The sequence below is a fragment of the Pelodiscus sinensis genome, chromosome 2 (assembly GCF_049634645.1).
Source record: "Pelodiscus sinensis isolate JC-2024 chromosome 2, ASM4963464v1, whole genome shotgun sequence".
NCBI classification, from domain to species: Eukaryota; Metazoa; Chordata; order Testudines; family Trionychidae; genus Pelodiscus; species Pelodiscus sinensis.
The window spans coordinates 129395883-129411356 of NC_134712.1; the positions used below are offsets into that span (position 1 = coordinate 129395883).

The 15474-nt window shown below is 46.3% G+C and overlaps 1 protein-coding gene across 5 annotated transcripts in view; it reads left to right on the forward strand.

The window, feature by feature from the left end:
* CDH18 (cadherin 18) overlaps positions 1–15474 on the forward strand; it is a 1055536-nt gene that overhangs the window by 915669 nt on the left and 124393 nt on the right. For all 5 annotated transcript variants that reach the window (XM_075921433.1, XM_075921430.1, XM_075921429.1 and 2 more), the window contains one exon: positions 13135–13388. In XM_075921433.1, the coding sequence (XP_075777548.1) occupies positions 13135–13388 (254 nt within the window). The remainder of the gene's footprint in view (positions 1–13134; positions 13389–15474) is intronic.

A 15474-nucleotide genomic window follows, 5' to 3' on the forward strand; every position in this document is an offset into this window, starting at 1 on the left:
AATGCTGTTTGAAAAATCCCTCAGACCTGCTTCAGACCTGGGTCAACACCAAGGAGCAGAGACAAGGCATAGGCAAAAAGCCCACCAAAAAGAGAGCCTCATCCCTGCCTCAGGAGACTCTGGCACCTAAGCGACAATCTCCCACACAGACTGTGCTGAGAGTAGCAGTGGCATCGTACCTAAGCACTTACGACACTCTGGTCATCTCTGGAGCCACTAGCAAAGCTAGCAAAGCAGGACATTCAAAACCCAACTTTGAGGCGTCCGGTTTTAAGTTGCCTGCCTCATCAGCTTCGACAGCATCCAGCACTGAATCTACCTTGCCAATGCAGGATAAATGTGTGGCGCTGGCCATATCATCACCCGGCACAGATGCTAACCCACAGAGGCGCCTAGTGCTTCTCTAGCCTGCTCGGCACCAAGGCATAATCCGATGCCTCACATAGCATCAGTGCTTCCTATGACCCTGTCAACAGCAACTCAGGAATATATGCAAAATAGAGACTTATTAGTCTCTTCCACATTCAATTCACCATTTCTCAGTCCTGATCATTCTACGGCTATGTTAGCATCACAAATGAAAGTATCTCAAGAAAGATTTTCATCTGAATCTGAAGATGACCTTTACGTGGGGTTCTCTCCAAAAAATTCCCCCCTCACAGATCAGTATATTTATGCTTCCAGGTCATGTTCTAATTATGGGAATATGCCTCCATGGTACCATCACCTATACCACACCCACAGTGGCAATACTGGAACAATTGGTAACCTTGACCAAAACACCATCATAGCCAGAAATGACATCTAGGGCAATATTCCCCTTCACCACATTCCCCACTTGCAAAGCAAGCACATCAAAAGGACCCACCCAACCAAATTGCAGACATAATATTGGAGTCAAACTAACCTGCCCCAGCAGAGGAAGTGGCTGTGCCTCCACCTTCAGCTACCTCAGATGACCTTGCACATTTTCAAGACCTTTTTAAACATGTGGCTGCTGAATTAAACATTCCCCTCCAGGAGGTCATCGAAAACCAGCATGAATTAACAGACATATTGCACTTAGTAACACCCTCTAAAGTAGCAATGTCACATACCTACTCCTATCCCCAGGGTGTGTAAGTTCGGGGCGCCCTCGTTGATGGCACGGAGGCCCCGATCCTGGGTTTTGTCATGTATGCTTAGCAGCTCTTTAAAATTAATTCTATAGCAAAAGCACAGACAGCTATGTTTAAGAGGAAGTAGCGTAACCACAGACTACATGAATTGTCTTTTTGCTGTTAAGAAGGAGTATATTAGGAAATGTGTTAGGAAACATGATAATTTAGGATAAGCTGTAAAATTTGTAAGAGTAAAAATTCTCATCTGAGTCTCTAGCTTTTCAACAGCACACCAAGTTTGGTGTAAGAGAAAAAAATTCCTTGCATCTAATTACAAGAGCTTCATCTCATTCGCTAGCTCTTGAGTAACATAACAAATCTGGTGTAAGTAAAAACAATTCTTTGCATCTACTTACAAGATACTCAGCTAATTCGCTAGCCCTTAAGAGAAAAATTTTTTTTGCATCTCAAATTAACCACAGAACTGAATAGACAATGAGAGATCAGGCCATAAATACCCTGCAGTAATGACTGCAGGTACCTCATCATCTACAACTCATTCTGGAAACTGAACTCATGTGCTGCTCTCTGACGACAAGAGGCAGGAGGTCCATACCGAGGCAGGCATCATAACAGCATTTGTCGTTCTCTAACTGGCCAGTAGAGAGATGCTGCTACACTTGATCGGGTGAGTCAAAAAACTTAACAAAAGACTCTGAAAAATCTAACAAAAAGAGTCAAAAAACCTAACAAAAAGATTCTAAAAAATCAAGAAAAACAAAATAATATTGATAAGCTATAAGATCAAGGATCCTCATAGTTGAAGTTCTTTTAAAAAATTAATCTAGAAGAAATTAAAAAACTAGATAACAAGTTAGCTGACATCACTAAGTATCCTTATAATCACACTAGCAGAAACAGTTTTCTTTTTCTTTTTTTATTCATTTTCTTTTAATTCTTAGCTGTTATCTTTTAACATTAAGTGGCAACATCAATAAAGTTATGCTCATTAATTAAAACACAAATTGGTACTTGGTCTAAATTTATTGACGACTTCCCAGGTAAGCAAGGGGGCAGACCAGAGTTCTGCACAGTTCTAGTGAACCCAAGGGAAGGGGATGGTTTGCTTAATCGCGACCACTCACGGCAGGTTTATTCTAGGCCTGCAAGTCACAGGAGGGGAAGCTTATTCGTGTATCCAGGTCAAACCCTGCGTACGGTAGCCTACCCCCCTTCGAGCCACCTGTCCCTCCACCACGACTATCTGCTAACGGGTTGTAGTCTGCGCCCTCTCTGGGCATCCCTTGTCCCATTGTACCCCATCATTCAGTAATAAGAAGGCAAAGAAAAGGTCCCCTCAAAGCTTCGCTTTCCCGTCTTTCCTGCCAGTCAGTCTTTTTTTTTTGGTTGGGTAGAGGAACTCGGGCCCTCCCCCACTCCCGAGCTCCAGCCCCAGGACCCTAAGGTAAGGTCGAGCTACACATCGGTCACTCACCACCCCTCTCGCAGGTGTTGCCATCCTCCTCGACACCCCCGTCCTGGAACCGCTCCCTACGGGCTTAGACGCTCCTCCTCTGGACGTCTTCTCTGGTTGTGGGAAGACACTGCTCCTGCACCAGCGATGGCTGTCCCTGTTCTGGTGCCGAAGTCCAGGTCTCGACTGCCTGGCATCTTGCAACCCACCTCCAGGATCCTCCGCCTTCCCGGCCGCGTCCTTCCTGACCCTGGCATCCTCAGCAGTTTCCATGTGCCGGCCAGCCCAGATGTCCCCGGCTGCTTCCTCCTCTCTGCTGGCCCCGGCGTTCCTGGTGGCTTCTACCTCTCTGCCGGCCCTGGCATCCCCGGCGGCTTCCGCCCCGATTAGCTGAGCTGGCACCGCTTTTGAACGCAGTGTGTGGCTCAGGGCACGTGCACAACAGTGTTGGGGGGGGCCGCACCGGTCTGTTCCCTGAGGAGGGATAGGCCCAGCCCGTCACAAGCAGTACTAATTAATCCAGAAATAATGGAAGCTGAAAAGATGGTGTGACAAATCCCAGCATCAACCACATCTATCTCCAAAAGAGCAGACAGGAAGTACTACATTCCACCCAAGGGCACTGAGTTTCTTTTCACTAGCCCAGTATCCAAATCTCCTGTAGTGAAAGCTGCACAACAGAAAACCAGGCAGCAATAATTCCAGTCCACCCCATCGGACTGTGATAGTAAGAAACTTTACACATTCTGAGGTAAAGTTTACACATCTTCCTCCTTACAATTTCATATTTCCAACTCTGATGCTTTATTCTGTAAATATGACCACAGAAATTACACCAAACTCAATGACTTTATTACAGATGTTCCTGAGGAAAAAAGACAGCAGTTCAAAGCACTGATATCAGAAGGTCACATGGTTGCCAGAACAGCCTTGCAGGCTGCATTAGATGGTGCTGATATAGCTACACGATCTACAGCAACAGCAGTAGTCTTGAGAAAGGCCCATCATCAGTTCTCCTGATAAGTGGAACAACCTATAAGACATCTATTTTTGGCTAGCTGCTTACGTCAAGTTTGAACATTGCTTAACTCAGCAGATACAATACAGCAAAACTAAAATATTAAACTGCATATCTTGCAACCATATATACATGAAACATGTATTTACACAATACTTGGGAGTATAAATATTGCCACAGGCGATTTAGTTTCTTCTCTCCACAACTATGGCTTAAATTGTGTTTCCAAAGTAATACACATTGTATGATAGTTGCATTTTTCTGGAAAGGAACCCCAAAGGAAGAAAAACGAATTCATGGGATAGGGTTTGCCATCAAGAATGAACTGACAAAGATCCTATCTAAAGTCCCTGTTGGCATCAATGAGTGTCTCATGATTCTCCAGTTGAAACTTGCCAAAAACCAACAGGAAACTGTTGTGAGTGCTTATGCACCAACTTTAAATGCCAAAGATGATGTGAAGAAGTTTTACACCCAATTGAACAGTCTTGAAAGACATCCCAACAGAAGACAAGTTATTCTTTTAAGAGATTCCAATGCCAGGATTGGAAGAGACGCAGACCTCTGCAGACCACCATAGGAAAGGAAGGAGTCGGAAATAGCAACTCCAGTGGAGTGCTCCTCCTTACAAAATGTGCATAACATGAGCTTGTCATCACAAATACCTTCTTTCTCCAGAAAATTTAATTTAAGATGTCATGGCAATATCCTTGATCGAAGTACTGGCACTTTATAGATAATGTCATCATCCGTTCTCGGGATCGGTGTGATGTCTTTCTCACATGTGCAATGACTAGCGCTGATGACTGCTGGACCAATCACCACCTCATCCAGTCCACAATGGTGATTAGGGTTGTCACCAAAAGGAAAATTCAGAAGAAACTGATCCAACAAAAGATCAATGTACCCCGCCACTTAAAGGACCCCAGCAGATAAAATCACTTCCAGATAGTACGCCTAAGGAAGCTGCCGACAGTACACCCTGAAGACATGGAAGAACACTGCTGTCAATTGAAAAATGGCATAATTGGAGCTTATGGAGAAACCACTGGCTACCAGTCCAGGAAGCATCAGGACTGGTTAGATGAGAATGATGTGCAAATTGAACATCTGATTGAGGTAAAAAGAAAAGTCTCCAGGGCCTGACAAAGCAACATCATCTGCACAAAGAAGAGAGAAGTGCATGCCAAGGCCAAAGGCCAAAGGCCAAAGCCCAAGTCCAACACAAAACAAGGACTCTGAAAAATCAATGGTGCATCAAGAAGGCACAAGAGCTCCAGCATCTCTCAGATATCAATGATACAACAGGTTTCTTCAATGCCACCAAAGCTGTTTATGGACTGAGAGGCTGTGTCTACATTGGCACCCTTTTCCGGAAAAGGGATGCTAATGAGACCAGTCGGAATTGCAAATGCCTCGGGGATTTAAATTTTCCCTGCGGCATTTGCATGAACATGGCTGCCGCTTTTTTCCAGCTCGGGGCTTTGCCGGAAAAAAGTGCAGTCTAGACAGGGCTCTTGCGGAAAATAAACCCTTTTCCGGAAGATCCCTTATTCCTGATTCTAAAGAGACCGAACTCCTCAGCAACGGCCTAGGGATGATCTTTCAATATTTCCTACCTGAATGAGGTCCAAGCTGCCATCAAAGCAATGAAAAGCAACAAGGCAACTGGACTAGACGGAATCCCTGCTGAAGTCTTCAAAGAAGGTGGGTCAGAGCTCTACAAACAACTCCATTTCCTGATTCTTAAGATCTGGAATAGGGAGCAGACACTATGAGAGTTCAGAGATACACTGATCGTCAGTCTCTTCAAGAAGGGTGACAAATCAGACTGGGGAAACTATTGTGGCATCTCCCTCCTGATGACAGCAGGGAAAATCTTAGCTCGAGTCCTTGCCAATGGACTCCTGCCACTCTCAGAAGAAATTCTTCCAGAGTCCCGGTGTGGCTTCTTACCATTCTGAGGAACAGTGGACATGATCTTCACCGCTCAGCAATTGCAAGAAAAAAAATTGCAATAGCGCCCTGTGGACCATCCTCTCAAAGATTAGTTGCCACAAAAAATTCATCAGCATCCTGAGGCTGCTTCATGACAATATGACTGCCACAGTGCTGAGTAACAATGGATCCCGAAACAACCCTTTTGAGGTCAAAACAGGAGTCAAAAAAGCCTGCATCAGTGCCTCAGAACTGTTTTGCATCTTCATCGCCATGATGCTCCATCTCATTGATGGCAAGCTTCTAGATGGTGTGAAGATTGTCTACAGAATGAATGGGAAGCTTTTCAACCTCAGGAGACTGAAGGCCAAAAGCAAGACCTGCACGATTTCGATCGTGGAGCTCCAGTATGCGGATGACAATATGGTCACTGTGTTCTTTACCCCATTGCTCTTTAGACCATCTTAAGCACCTTTGCTGAAGCATACGAGAATCTTGGCCTCACACTGAACATCAAAAAGACCAAGGTGCTCCATCAACCCTCGCCAACAGGACAATCTCATGTACCATCTATTAAAGTCAACAGAGATCTGCTGTACGAGCTCTGATTTTGCCTGCCTGAGATGAAGGGTCTTTGAGAACCGGGATATCAGCTCCAAGACAAAGCTCCTTGTGCACCACTCAGTGATTGTCCTAACACTGCTGTACGCATGTGAAACCTGGACAACGTATAAACATCACCTGAAGGCACCTGAACAATGTAATTAATTCTGTCTCAGGAGAATCCTAAATATCCCATGGGAGGACAGACACTAGCATTCTGGAAGAGTCAAACATGAACAGCATTGAAGCTATTGTCATCTATCAACAACTTTGCTGGACTGGTCACATGTTCCAGATGCCTGATCAGTGCCTCCCAAAAAAGATTCTGTTTTCTGAGCTGAAGAAAGAATGGAGGAGCACTGGAGGCCAGAGGAAGCGATTTAAGGATATGTTGAAGGCAAACATGAAAAAGTGAGGCATCAGTGTCAACCCTTGGGAGAATCTTGCCCAGAACCATCCTCAGTGGAGAGTGGTAATCCATAAGGGTATGTTTACACTACCCCGCTAGTTCGAACTAGCAGGGTAATGTATGCATACCGAACTTGCTAATGAAGCCCGGGATTTGAATTTCCCGGGCTTCATTAGCATAAAGCCAGCGCCGCCATTTTTAAAAGCCGGCTAGTGCGAACCCCGTGCCGTGCGGCTACACGCGGCACGGGCTAGATAGTTCGAACGAGGCATACAGATAGTTCGGAATGGCTAGCTAGTTCGAACTATCTAGCCCGTGCCGCGTGTAGCCGCGCGGCACGGGGTTCGCACTAGCCGGCTTTTAAAAATGGCGGCGCCGGCTTTATGCTAATGAAGCCCAGGAAATTCAAATCCCGGGCTTCATTAGCAAGTTCGGTATGCATACATTACCCCGCTAGTTCGAACTAGCGGGGTAGTGTAGACATACCCTCAGGGGGTGATGCAATTTGAGAGGTCCCTCCACAGTGCCAACGAGCAGAGGCAGAGAAGGAAGAAAGAACGGTAAAAACTGCCCTGTGTCCCTCCAAAAGCCACCAGAACCTGCCCCTTCCGCAGTAAAACCTGCAGCTCCAGAATTGGGCTGGTCAGCCAGCTACAGATCCACAAATAAGAGGGTGACAGGAAGACGTCTGTAGTGGTCAATTGTGAAAGAACTTTTTACGTGTTAGTTTAGGGGTGGTGAGACCTGCATTCTTTCCTCCCTTTCCCTTTTCCCTATATCTGATGAGCCAGAAGTAAGTCTTTGGGAACATACGCCACTTAAGATAAGCTTTGTTGCCAGTATAGCAGGAACAAATATGAGATAAGGGTAAAGGGCAAGAACGCATAAATAATTCTGTTTACTCTAACGTACTAATCAGATAAACAGGGCCAAAGAACAAGAAGATCCAGATCAGAACCAGATAGATAACTAATAGCTAAGCCCTACATCAGCATTAATGAGTAAGCCCTAGAAATTTCCAAACTGCCAAACAAGGCAGGAAAACTGTATTTAAGGCTGCGTCAGAGCCTAGCAAATTGGATTTCACCGATGGGCTTTGGGTACAGGCACCTCGGAAGCTGAGACAACCTCCCACTTCATCTGCAGCCTACCCGGTGTCCCAGGCTTGCAGGAAGGGATGTAAGTTATGCCGCTTCTTTGTTACATTGTTCTTCCATTTATGGGGCACAGCTGTTAGCTGGTAGGAAATAAGAGTATGTCTACACTACAAAGTTAGTTCGAACTAACGGATGTTAGTTCGAACTAACTTTCATAGGCGCTACACTAGCGCTCCGTTAGTTCGAATTTAATTCGAACTAACAGAGCGCTTAGTTCGAACTAGGTAATCCTCATTCCACGAGTATTAAGCCTAGTTCGAACTTACTAGTTCGAATTAAGGGCTGTGTAGACCCTTAATTCGAACTAGTGGGAGGCTAGCCCTCCCCAGCTTTCCCTGGTGGCCACTCTGGCCAACACCAGGGAAACTCATCTGCCCCCCTCCCGGCCCTGGACCTCTTAAAGGGGCACGGGCTGGCTACGGTGCCCGTGCCAGGTGCAAGCCTGCCAGCACCCAGCCAGCAGACCCTGCACCTGGCACGGATCGAGCCACCCACCCGATGCCCTCCAGCCCTCCCCCTTTTCCTGGGACCAGGCTGGCGGCTCCCGGGAGCTTGCCTGAGACCACAAGTGGCGGGCACCTGCCTGGGCTAGTGCGGACATCGTGGACCTCGTCCATGATCTCCGCACTAGGCACAGGAAAGTGGCCGGCTAGGGCAGGAGAGCTGCCAGCCTGGCCACCCAGGAGCAGGTGTGCATGAATATCAAAGAGGTCCACTGAGACCCACGACCCTGAGTCCTGAGCTTACAATGGCCTTCCTGGGTCAGACCAAAGGTCCATCTAGCCCAGTAGCCTGTCTGCCGACAGCGGCCAACCCTAGGGACCCTGGAGGGGATGGACCGGAGACAGTGACCAAGCCATTTGTCTCATGCCATCCCTCTCCAGCCTTCCACAAACCTTGGGCAGGGATACCACTCCTACCCCCTGGCTAATAGCACTCTATGGACCCAACCTCCATGACTTGATCTCACTTCCCTTTAAACTCTGTTCTAGTTCTAGCCTTCACAGCCTCCTGCAGCAAGGAGTTCCACAGGTTGACTCTTTGCTTTGTGAAGAACAACTTTCTCTTACTAGTTTGAAGCCTGCTACCCATTCCTTTCCTTTGGTGTCCTCTAGTCCTTCTATTATGGGAACTAATGAAGAACTTTTCTGTATGCACCCTCTCCACCCAACTCCTGCTTTTAGAGACCTCTATCCTGTCCCCCCGCTGTCTCCTCTTTTCTAAGCTGAAAAGTCCCAGTCTCTTTAGCCTCTCTTCATATGGAACCTGTTCCCAACCCCTGATCATTTTAGTTGCCCTCCCCTCTCCCAGCCTTTCTCTTCCCCTCTCCCACCTCCTTTTCCCAGTCTCCCCCAGTTTTGTTCAATAAAGACAGATTCCATTTTTGAACACAATTGTCCTTTATTTTGTACATCAAGAAAAGGGCTAGGGAAGGGTAAGTTGAAGAAGGTGAGGGAAGAATGGGGCACGAGCCCCCGATTGGGAGGACTGGGCTGGCTCTCCGGGCTTTTGGGGTGGAAGCTCTCCTGCAGCCCCCCGATTGCCCCCTCTCCCCAGATGGCAGCCTGCGGCAAGTGCAGCCGGTCTGATGGCCGAGTGCTGTGATGTGCCCAGTTTGGGTACTCCGGGCACTCCAAGCCAGGACTGCTTTGCAAGCGGGGCACCCCTGAGAACTGTCTGTCCGGGGTAGGGGTCGGGACCCTTTAAGCGCAGCCCTCGGCTAGCCTGAGACAGCATCTCCACGTTCTAAGTCCTCCTCTGATGCCCTGCTGGCACTGCTTCCAGCCATCCTTAAGCCTGGTTCAGGGTCCACTTAATGTGGACATGCTAGTTCGAATTAGCAAAATGCTAATTTGAACTAGTTTTTTAGTTTAGCTCCGTTAGTTCGTATTAGCTTAGTTCGAATTAACTAATTTGAACTAAGTTAGTTCGAATTAACGTTGTAGTGTAGACGTACCCTCAGCTACTTGTGTTTGACAGAAACCTGTGTAATGTCCTTTGTACTTTCGGAACCCAAAGTTGGACCTGAGACTTACTCTTGCCGACTACAACATCCTATTCATTATCAAGTGACTGCTGAGAGAGAGGTAATTGGCCAATCATTACCTAAACAGGCCATCTGGGGCTGTGTCTACACTAGCAGCCGCTTTTCTGGAATAAGCTGCGAGCTGTCTACACTGGCTCCTTGAATTTCCGGAAAAGCACTGACGATCTACTGTAAGAAATCAGCTGCTTTTCCGGAAAAACTTTGCTGCTCCCGCTCAGGCAAAAGTCCTTTTTCCGGAAAACTGTTCCAGAAAAGGGCCAGTGTAGACTGCACAGTAGTCTTTTCTGCAAAAAATCCCCGATCGCAAAAATGGCAATCGGGGCTTTTTTCCGGAAAAGCATCCTGCCAATGTAGACGCTCTTTTTCCGGAAATACTTATAAAGGAAAACTGTTCCGTTTTAAGCATTTCCAGAAAATCATGCCAGTGTAGACACAGCCTACCAGTATGAATTGTCATTTTATGTTCACTTATTAAACCATTGACTAACAATGTCACATGAGACATAATTACATAATCTTTTAACCACAACATAAATTATTTATTTTGAATGATAAATACACCTTGCAAAGAGGTTTATTTCTTTATCATTAAGATTGCACAAGGTTATTTTCTTTCAACATACACAGTAGAAAGTGAAGAAATCTCCACATTACAGACTTTAAGACAAACCTAAATGCCGTATAATATCACCCAAACATACTGTAGACTTGATATTCACAACAAACACTCTTTCACTTGCAACACCTAGCCCCCATGGTTCACACATCCAGTTCATTACAATTCCTGATGTTTTAGATGATGTTTTAGATTCCCAGTGTTTGGGTTGATAGGAAATGAACCTAAATAGCTTTCAAATGTGGCTTCACTCTTGCGTTAAGGCCTACTCAGTCAGTCTTTCCTGATTTCAGTGGAGTTCTTTGTTAGGGTATGGTTTCTGCCTACAGGGAGCTCAGTGTGTATTTGTGTATATATTTATATTTATAGAACAAAATGTGGTGCATATTGCTTAAAAAGAGATGCATGCTTTATTTTTATGTAATTTCACAAAATGTCTTGATAACATTGTTAAGCAGTTAGAACTTTTTTGAGGTTCTAGAACCATTTCCATTATAAGCGACTTTTTCATATTCTCAAAACTTAAAATATTCAAACTGTGGTCTTAAATTTTCCTTGTGTGGATGTCTGCTTAAAGATGGAATTAGCTGAAAAATTTGAACACAATCTCTTCAGACATTTGAAATAAAAAATACCTCTTTCTCTTTTTTGAAATGACTGACATGAAATATAACATGGATATAATCCTTTGATGACTAATACCTTCCTAATTTAAAACTATTAGGCTACGTCTACACTTCAGGCTTCTCATGCAAGAACTGTTTTGTGCAAGAAAAACACTTGCCATATACTTTTGCGCAAGAGATGTGTTTTTGCACAAGAGCGTTCATGGCAGTGTGGACACTTGCTTGCGCAAGAAAGCTCTGATGGCCATTTTAGCCATGGGGTTTTTTGCACAAGAAACCCCTGTTGCCGGTCCACACTGCCTTCTTGCACAAGAGGGCTTATTCCTCGTGGGAAGAGGAATAACTCTTGCTCAAGAAGCCCTCTGTTCCAACACTTTACTGTAAATTTATTTGTGCATGAACGTGTGTACAGTGTAGATGCTGTGCACGTTTTTGCACAAGAATGGCCCTTCTTGCACAAGAAGCCTGCAGTGTATATGTAGCTTTAAGGGTTTTTTTAAGTTTACTAGTTTATGAATATAGGAAAACTGCAGTTTGAGCACATATAATACAGGTTGAACCTCTCCTGATGGGTGCCAAATATGAGAATTTGCTGAACCACGGGAGGTCAATATTGTCTAGCAACATTACCAATACTACTTCTGCTTATTGGGCTCTTAGAAGACATTTAAGAATAAATTAGAGCTAAATAACAACACAGAACACTGAAAGCCAGGATTGGCGGCTGTAAAAAAATGTTATAGAATCATGGAAAACTTGGCCAAATCCATGATAAATGAACACCCAGCTAACTAAAAGCATGTTGGACCACAGATGTCGCCATACCAAAAAGTGCCAGACTAGAAAGGTTCAACCTGTAGAACTGTGGTTTTCAAACTTTTTTTCTCATGACCCAGTTAAAGATAATTGTAGATGCTCACAACCCAACATAATTATATCCTTTGACTAGAGTATAGGCTCTGAAGTAGGGCTGGGGATGAGGCGTTTGGGGTATAAGAGCAGGCTCCAGGTGGGGAGGGACTCAGGGCTGGGGAAGAGGACTGGGGTGTGGGGTTGGGACACTGGCTTACCTCCAGCTGTACCTGGACATCAGTGCAGCAGGAGTGCTAAGGCAGGCTTCTAGCGGTGCGCAGCAGAGGTGTGCAAGTGGCTCTGCGCACTGATCTTGCACACATGCACTGCCCCCAGCTCTCATTGGCCATAAATCCCAGTCAATGGGACTGAAGAACTGGTGCATGTGTGGGAGCAATGAATGGAGCCATCTTGCCTAGGTGCCAGACTAGCTGCTGTCCACTTCCAGGGTGCAGCGTGTTCTTCTATTCCTGGCAGGCAAGAAACCTACCTTAGCACCCCCGCTGGTCACCTGGTCACCCTACAGCAAGATGACCCAGAGCGTGACATTCTGCAACGCTGTACTGGGTCAGGACCCATAGTCTGAAAATCATTGTAATAGAATACTTCCATTAAGTTAGCACATTAGCACAGCGCACATGTGCTTGCATCATATGGAATGTGTTCACTTTGCATCTAGAATAACAGACCAGTCTCTGTGAACCTGGGATTGTACTATATTGATTGCAAGGTAATTGCAATCATTCTTAGGCCTGGTTATTACCACCTTTCCCCTGCTTAGCTCTCAGAATTTTTCACAAAATTATGAGGATGCAGCCCTTTTGTCTTATTTACACCCAGTACTACACACTAGTACCAGATGGTAAACATGAATATCTAAAATTGTTTAAAGAAAACTTTATTAAGAAACATTAATAACACTAGAAGGCAGAACTAAGATTGTATATGCAACCATAAATTGTATGTTTCCTGACTTTGAATGTATAGTTGCAAAGTTAGCATTTCATTATTGTAATTTAATTTGTACTTATGATTCAATGGGTGAATGGATGTAAAAAGAAGTGAAATATACATTTAGAATTTTTTTCCTGTGTTTTGTCCTAGCCCAAACCTCTACAGTGCAATTTTATAGGCCCATAAGCCCAAATGAGTTGCTAAAGGGCAGCTGTATGTGGTTTAGTAGAGTGTAGACATTCTCTAATTGTCTTTCTAACAAAACTGAAAAAAATTTTGTTTGCAGGTAAGTTAAACGAAGGCACAACATATTACTGTCATATCTTTCTTCTCCCAACAGCCTCTCAACTATGAAAAAAAGAAATCCTATACTCTTAATATAGAAGGCGCAAATACACACCTTGATTTCCGCTTTTCACACTTGGGACCATTTAAAGATGTAACAATGCTGAAGATCATTGTTGGGGATGTGGATGAACCGCCAATCTTCTCTATGCCTTTCTATGTCATGGAAGTTTATGAAAATGCAAAGATTGGAACTGTTATTGGTACAGTGGCAGCACAAGATCCTGACAGTGTTGACAGCTTAATAAGGTACAGTGAACCCAAGTAGTACTGAATTGAACTATGGCTGTGAAAGGGTTGAATAACAAGACAATCTCTGTGAGTCTGCGATTGTTCTGTATTGATTGCAAGGTAACTGAAATTCATGTTTATCCAGTCCTTCTCCAAGTAGTCCATTGAGCAGAAAAGATTTACTGTTCATGCCTGACCAGGGTACTGACAGCCACCATGGGCCCCAGGGCAAGGTGTGTGGGGGATCTGTCTTTGTGCCCCTGGAAGGGGCAGAGCTGAGGGCAGTCAGCCCTTAGTGCCACCCAGACTGTAGTGTGCTTCCCCCTTCCCTCCCCGCCCAGCCCTCATAGCTGCAGAGTGGTGCTCCAACAGCAATTCAAAGGGGCCTAAGCCTCCAGCTATCGCCGCTGCTCTTTTAATCTCTGGTTCTGTTGGTGGACCTGTCCCTGACCTGCCCGGTAAAATGTGCAGTCTGCTGTTTTACCATTGAACTAATATAACCAGCCCATTCTCTGGTCTGGCTTCATCTTTGGAGATTCTGTGCTTGCACGTGGAGAAAACAGTCACTACACTTTCCTAAGGTTCCTCCCCCTCCACTTCAAACCCCTCTCCCCTCCCCCCCACCCCCCACACACACAAACCAACCTGGGTATTCAGTAATTTTCTAAAATATTTATAATCGTAGTTATAATATTCTGATTTTTTTATTAAGATCGGCGTGAAAAATAATTTTGTTTATTGCTGATATTACAATGAGGAGTCCCTGTGGCACCTTAAAAACTAAAACATTTATTTGGGCATAAGTTCTCAGAAGTAAAACCCACATTATCAGATGCATGGAGCCTCTATACATCTGACAGTCTTTAATCTGTTAGGGTGCGTCTAGACTGGCAAGATCTAACTTGCCAGCTGTCTACTTTGGCCGCTTGCTTTTGCGCAAAAGCACTGACGTTCTACTGTCCGAAATCAGTGCTTCTTGCGCAAATGCTTTGACGTTCCCGTTTGGGGAAAAAGCCCTCTTGCGGAAATGTTTTTGCACAAAAGGGCCAGTGTAGACAGGCAGCTAAGACGTTTTGCGCAAAAGCAGGCTAAACGAAAAAAAAACCTAGTGGACACTCGGAGGCTCCATAGCCACAATCAGCTCTCAGACTTCCTGGTAACCCGAGCCTCCTTAAAGCAGACGCAGATGCCGGCTGCTGAGGTCACAAGGCAGGAGCCCTTCTCAGACCTCTGGGCACAGCTCTGCCACATGGCCCCTGCCATCCAGCAGACACCCCCCCAAGCAGGATGGCAGCTCCAGGTGGGGACCAGCCACCCGCACCCCCAGCACAGGAGGCCCCCAGGGCCAGAAAAAAAAGGGCCCCATCCTGGTCCCCGGGGGAGCTGGAAGCCCTCATGGACCTCTGGAAGGAGGAGGAGGACCTGCATGAGACCTGCTTCCAGTGCCGGAACGCGGAGATCTTTTCCCGCATGGCCCACGCACTCGCCCAGCAGGGCCATCCAGCCCAGGCCCTGGAACAAGTCCGGGCTAAAGTCAAAATGCTGTGCCTTGGCTACGTCCAGGCCAGTGAGGGCCAGGGGGCAGGAGCCGACACCTGCCCCCATTACCAACGGCTCCACACTATCCTGGGCCAGCCAGCACCAGAAGGCATCAGGTGTCCCCGTGGACAGCAGCATGTGCCCCCCGTCACTAGGACTACCAAGGCAGGAGAAGGATACAGCAGTGCATCGGAGGACAAGGCCAGTACTGCCACCCAGTAGGCCCCCTCCGGCAGTCCCAACGTCTCCCGTGCATCCTCAGAGACGGAGAATGGATCCACCGGTGAGTGTTACACTTTGCAATCACAAAGGCGGGGAGTGAGGGCGGGAGCCAGGCACCCGGAGGGGGAAGGAGGACAGCATGTCACTCAGGCCGCGTGAGCTGCACGCTGTGAAGCATTAGGCAGGAAGCAGCATGTGCAACCATGTGCAGCCTGGTAACCGAGTGGGACATGGCTGCGGCAGGCAGCTGCAGGGCACGCCTGGGACCATGCTGCTCTCTCACATGCGGTAGGACCAGGGGGGAAGGGTGGATGCCGGCTGGAACCAGCCAGGGTCCCAGGGA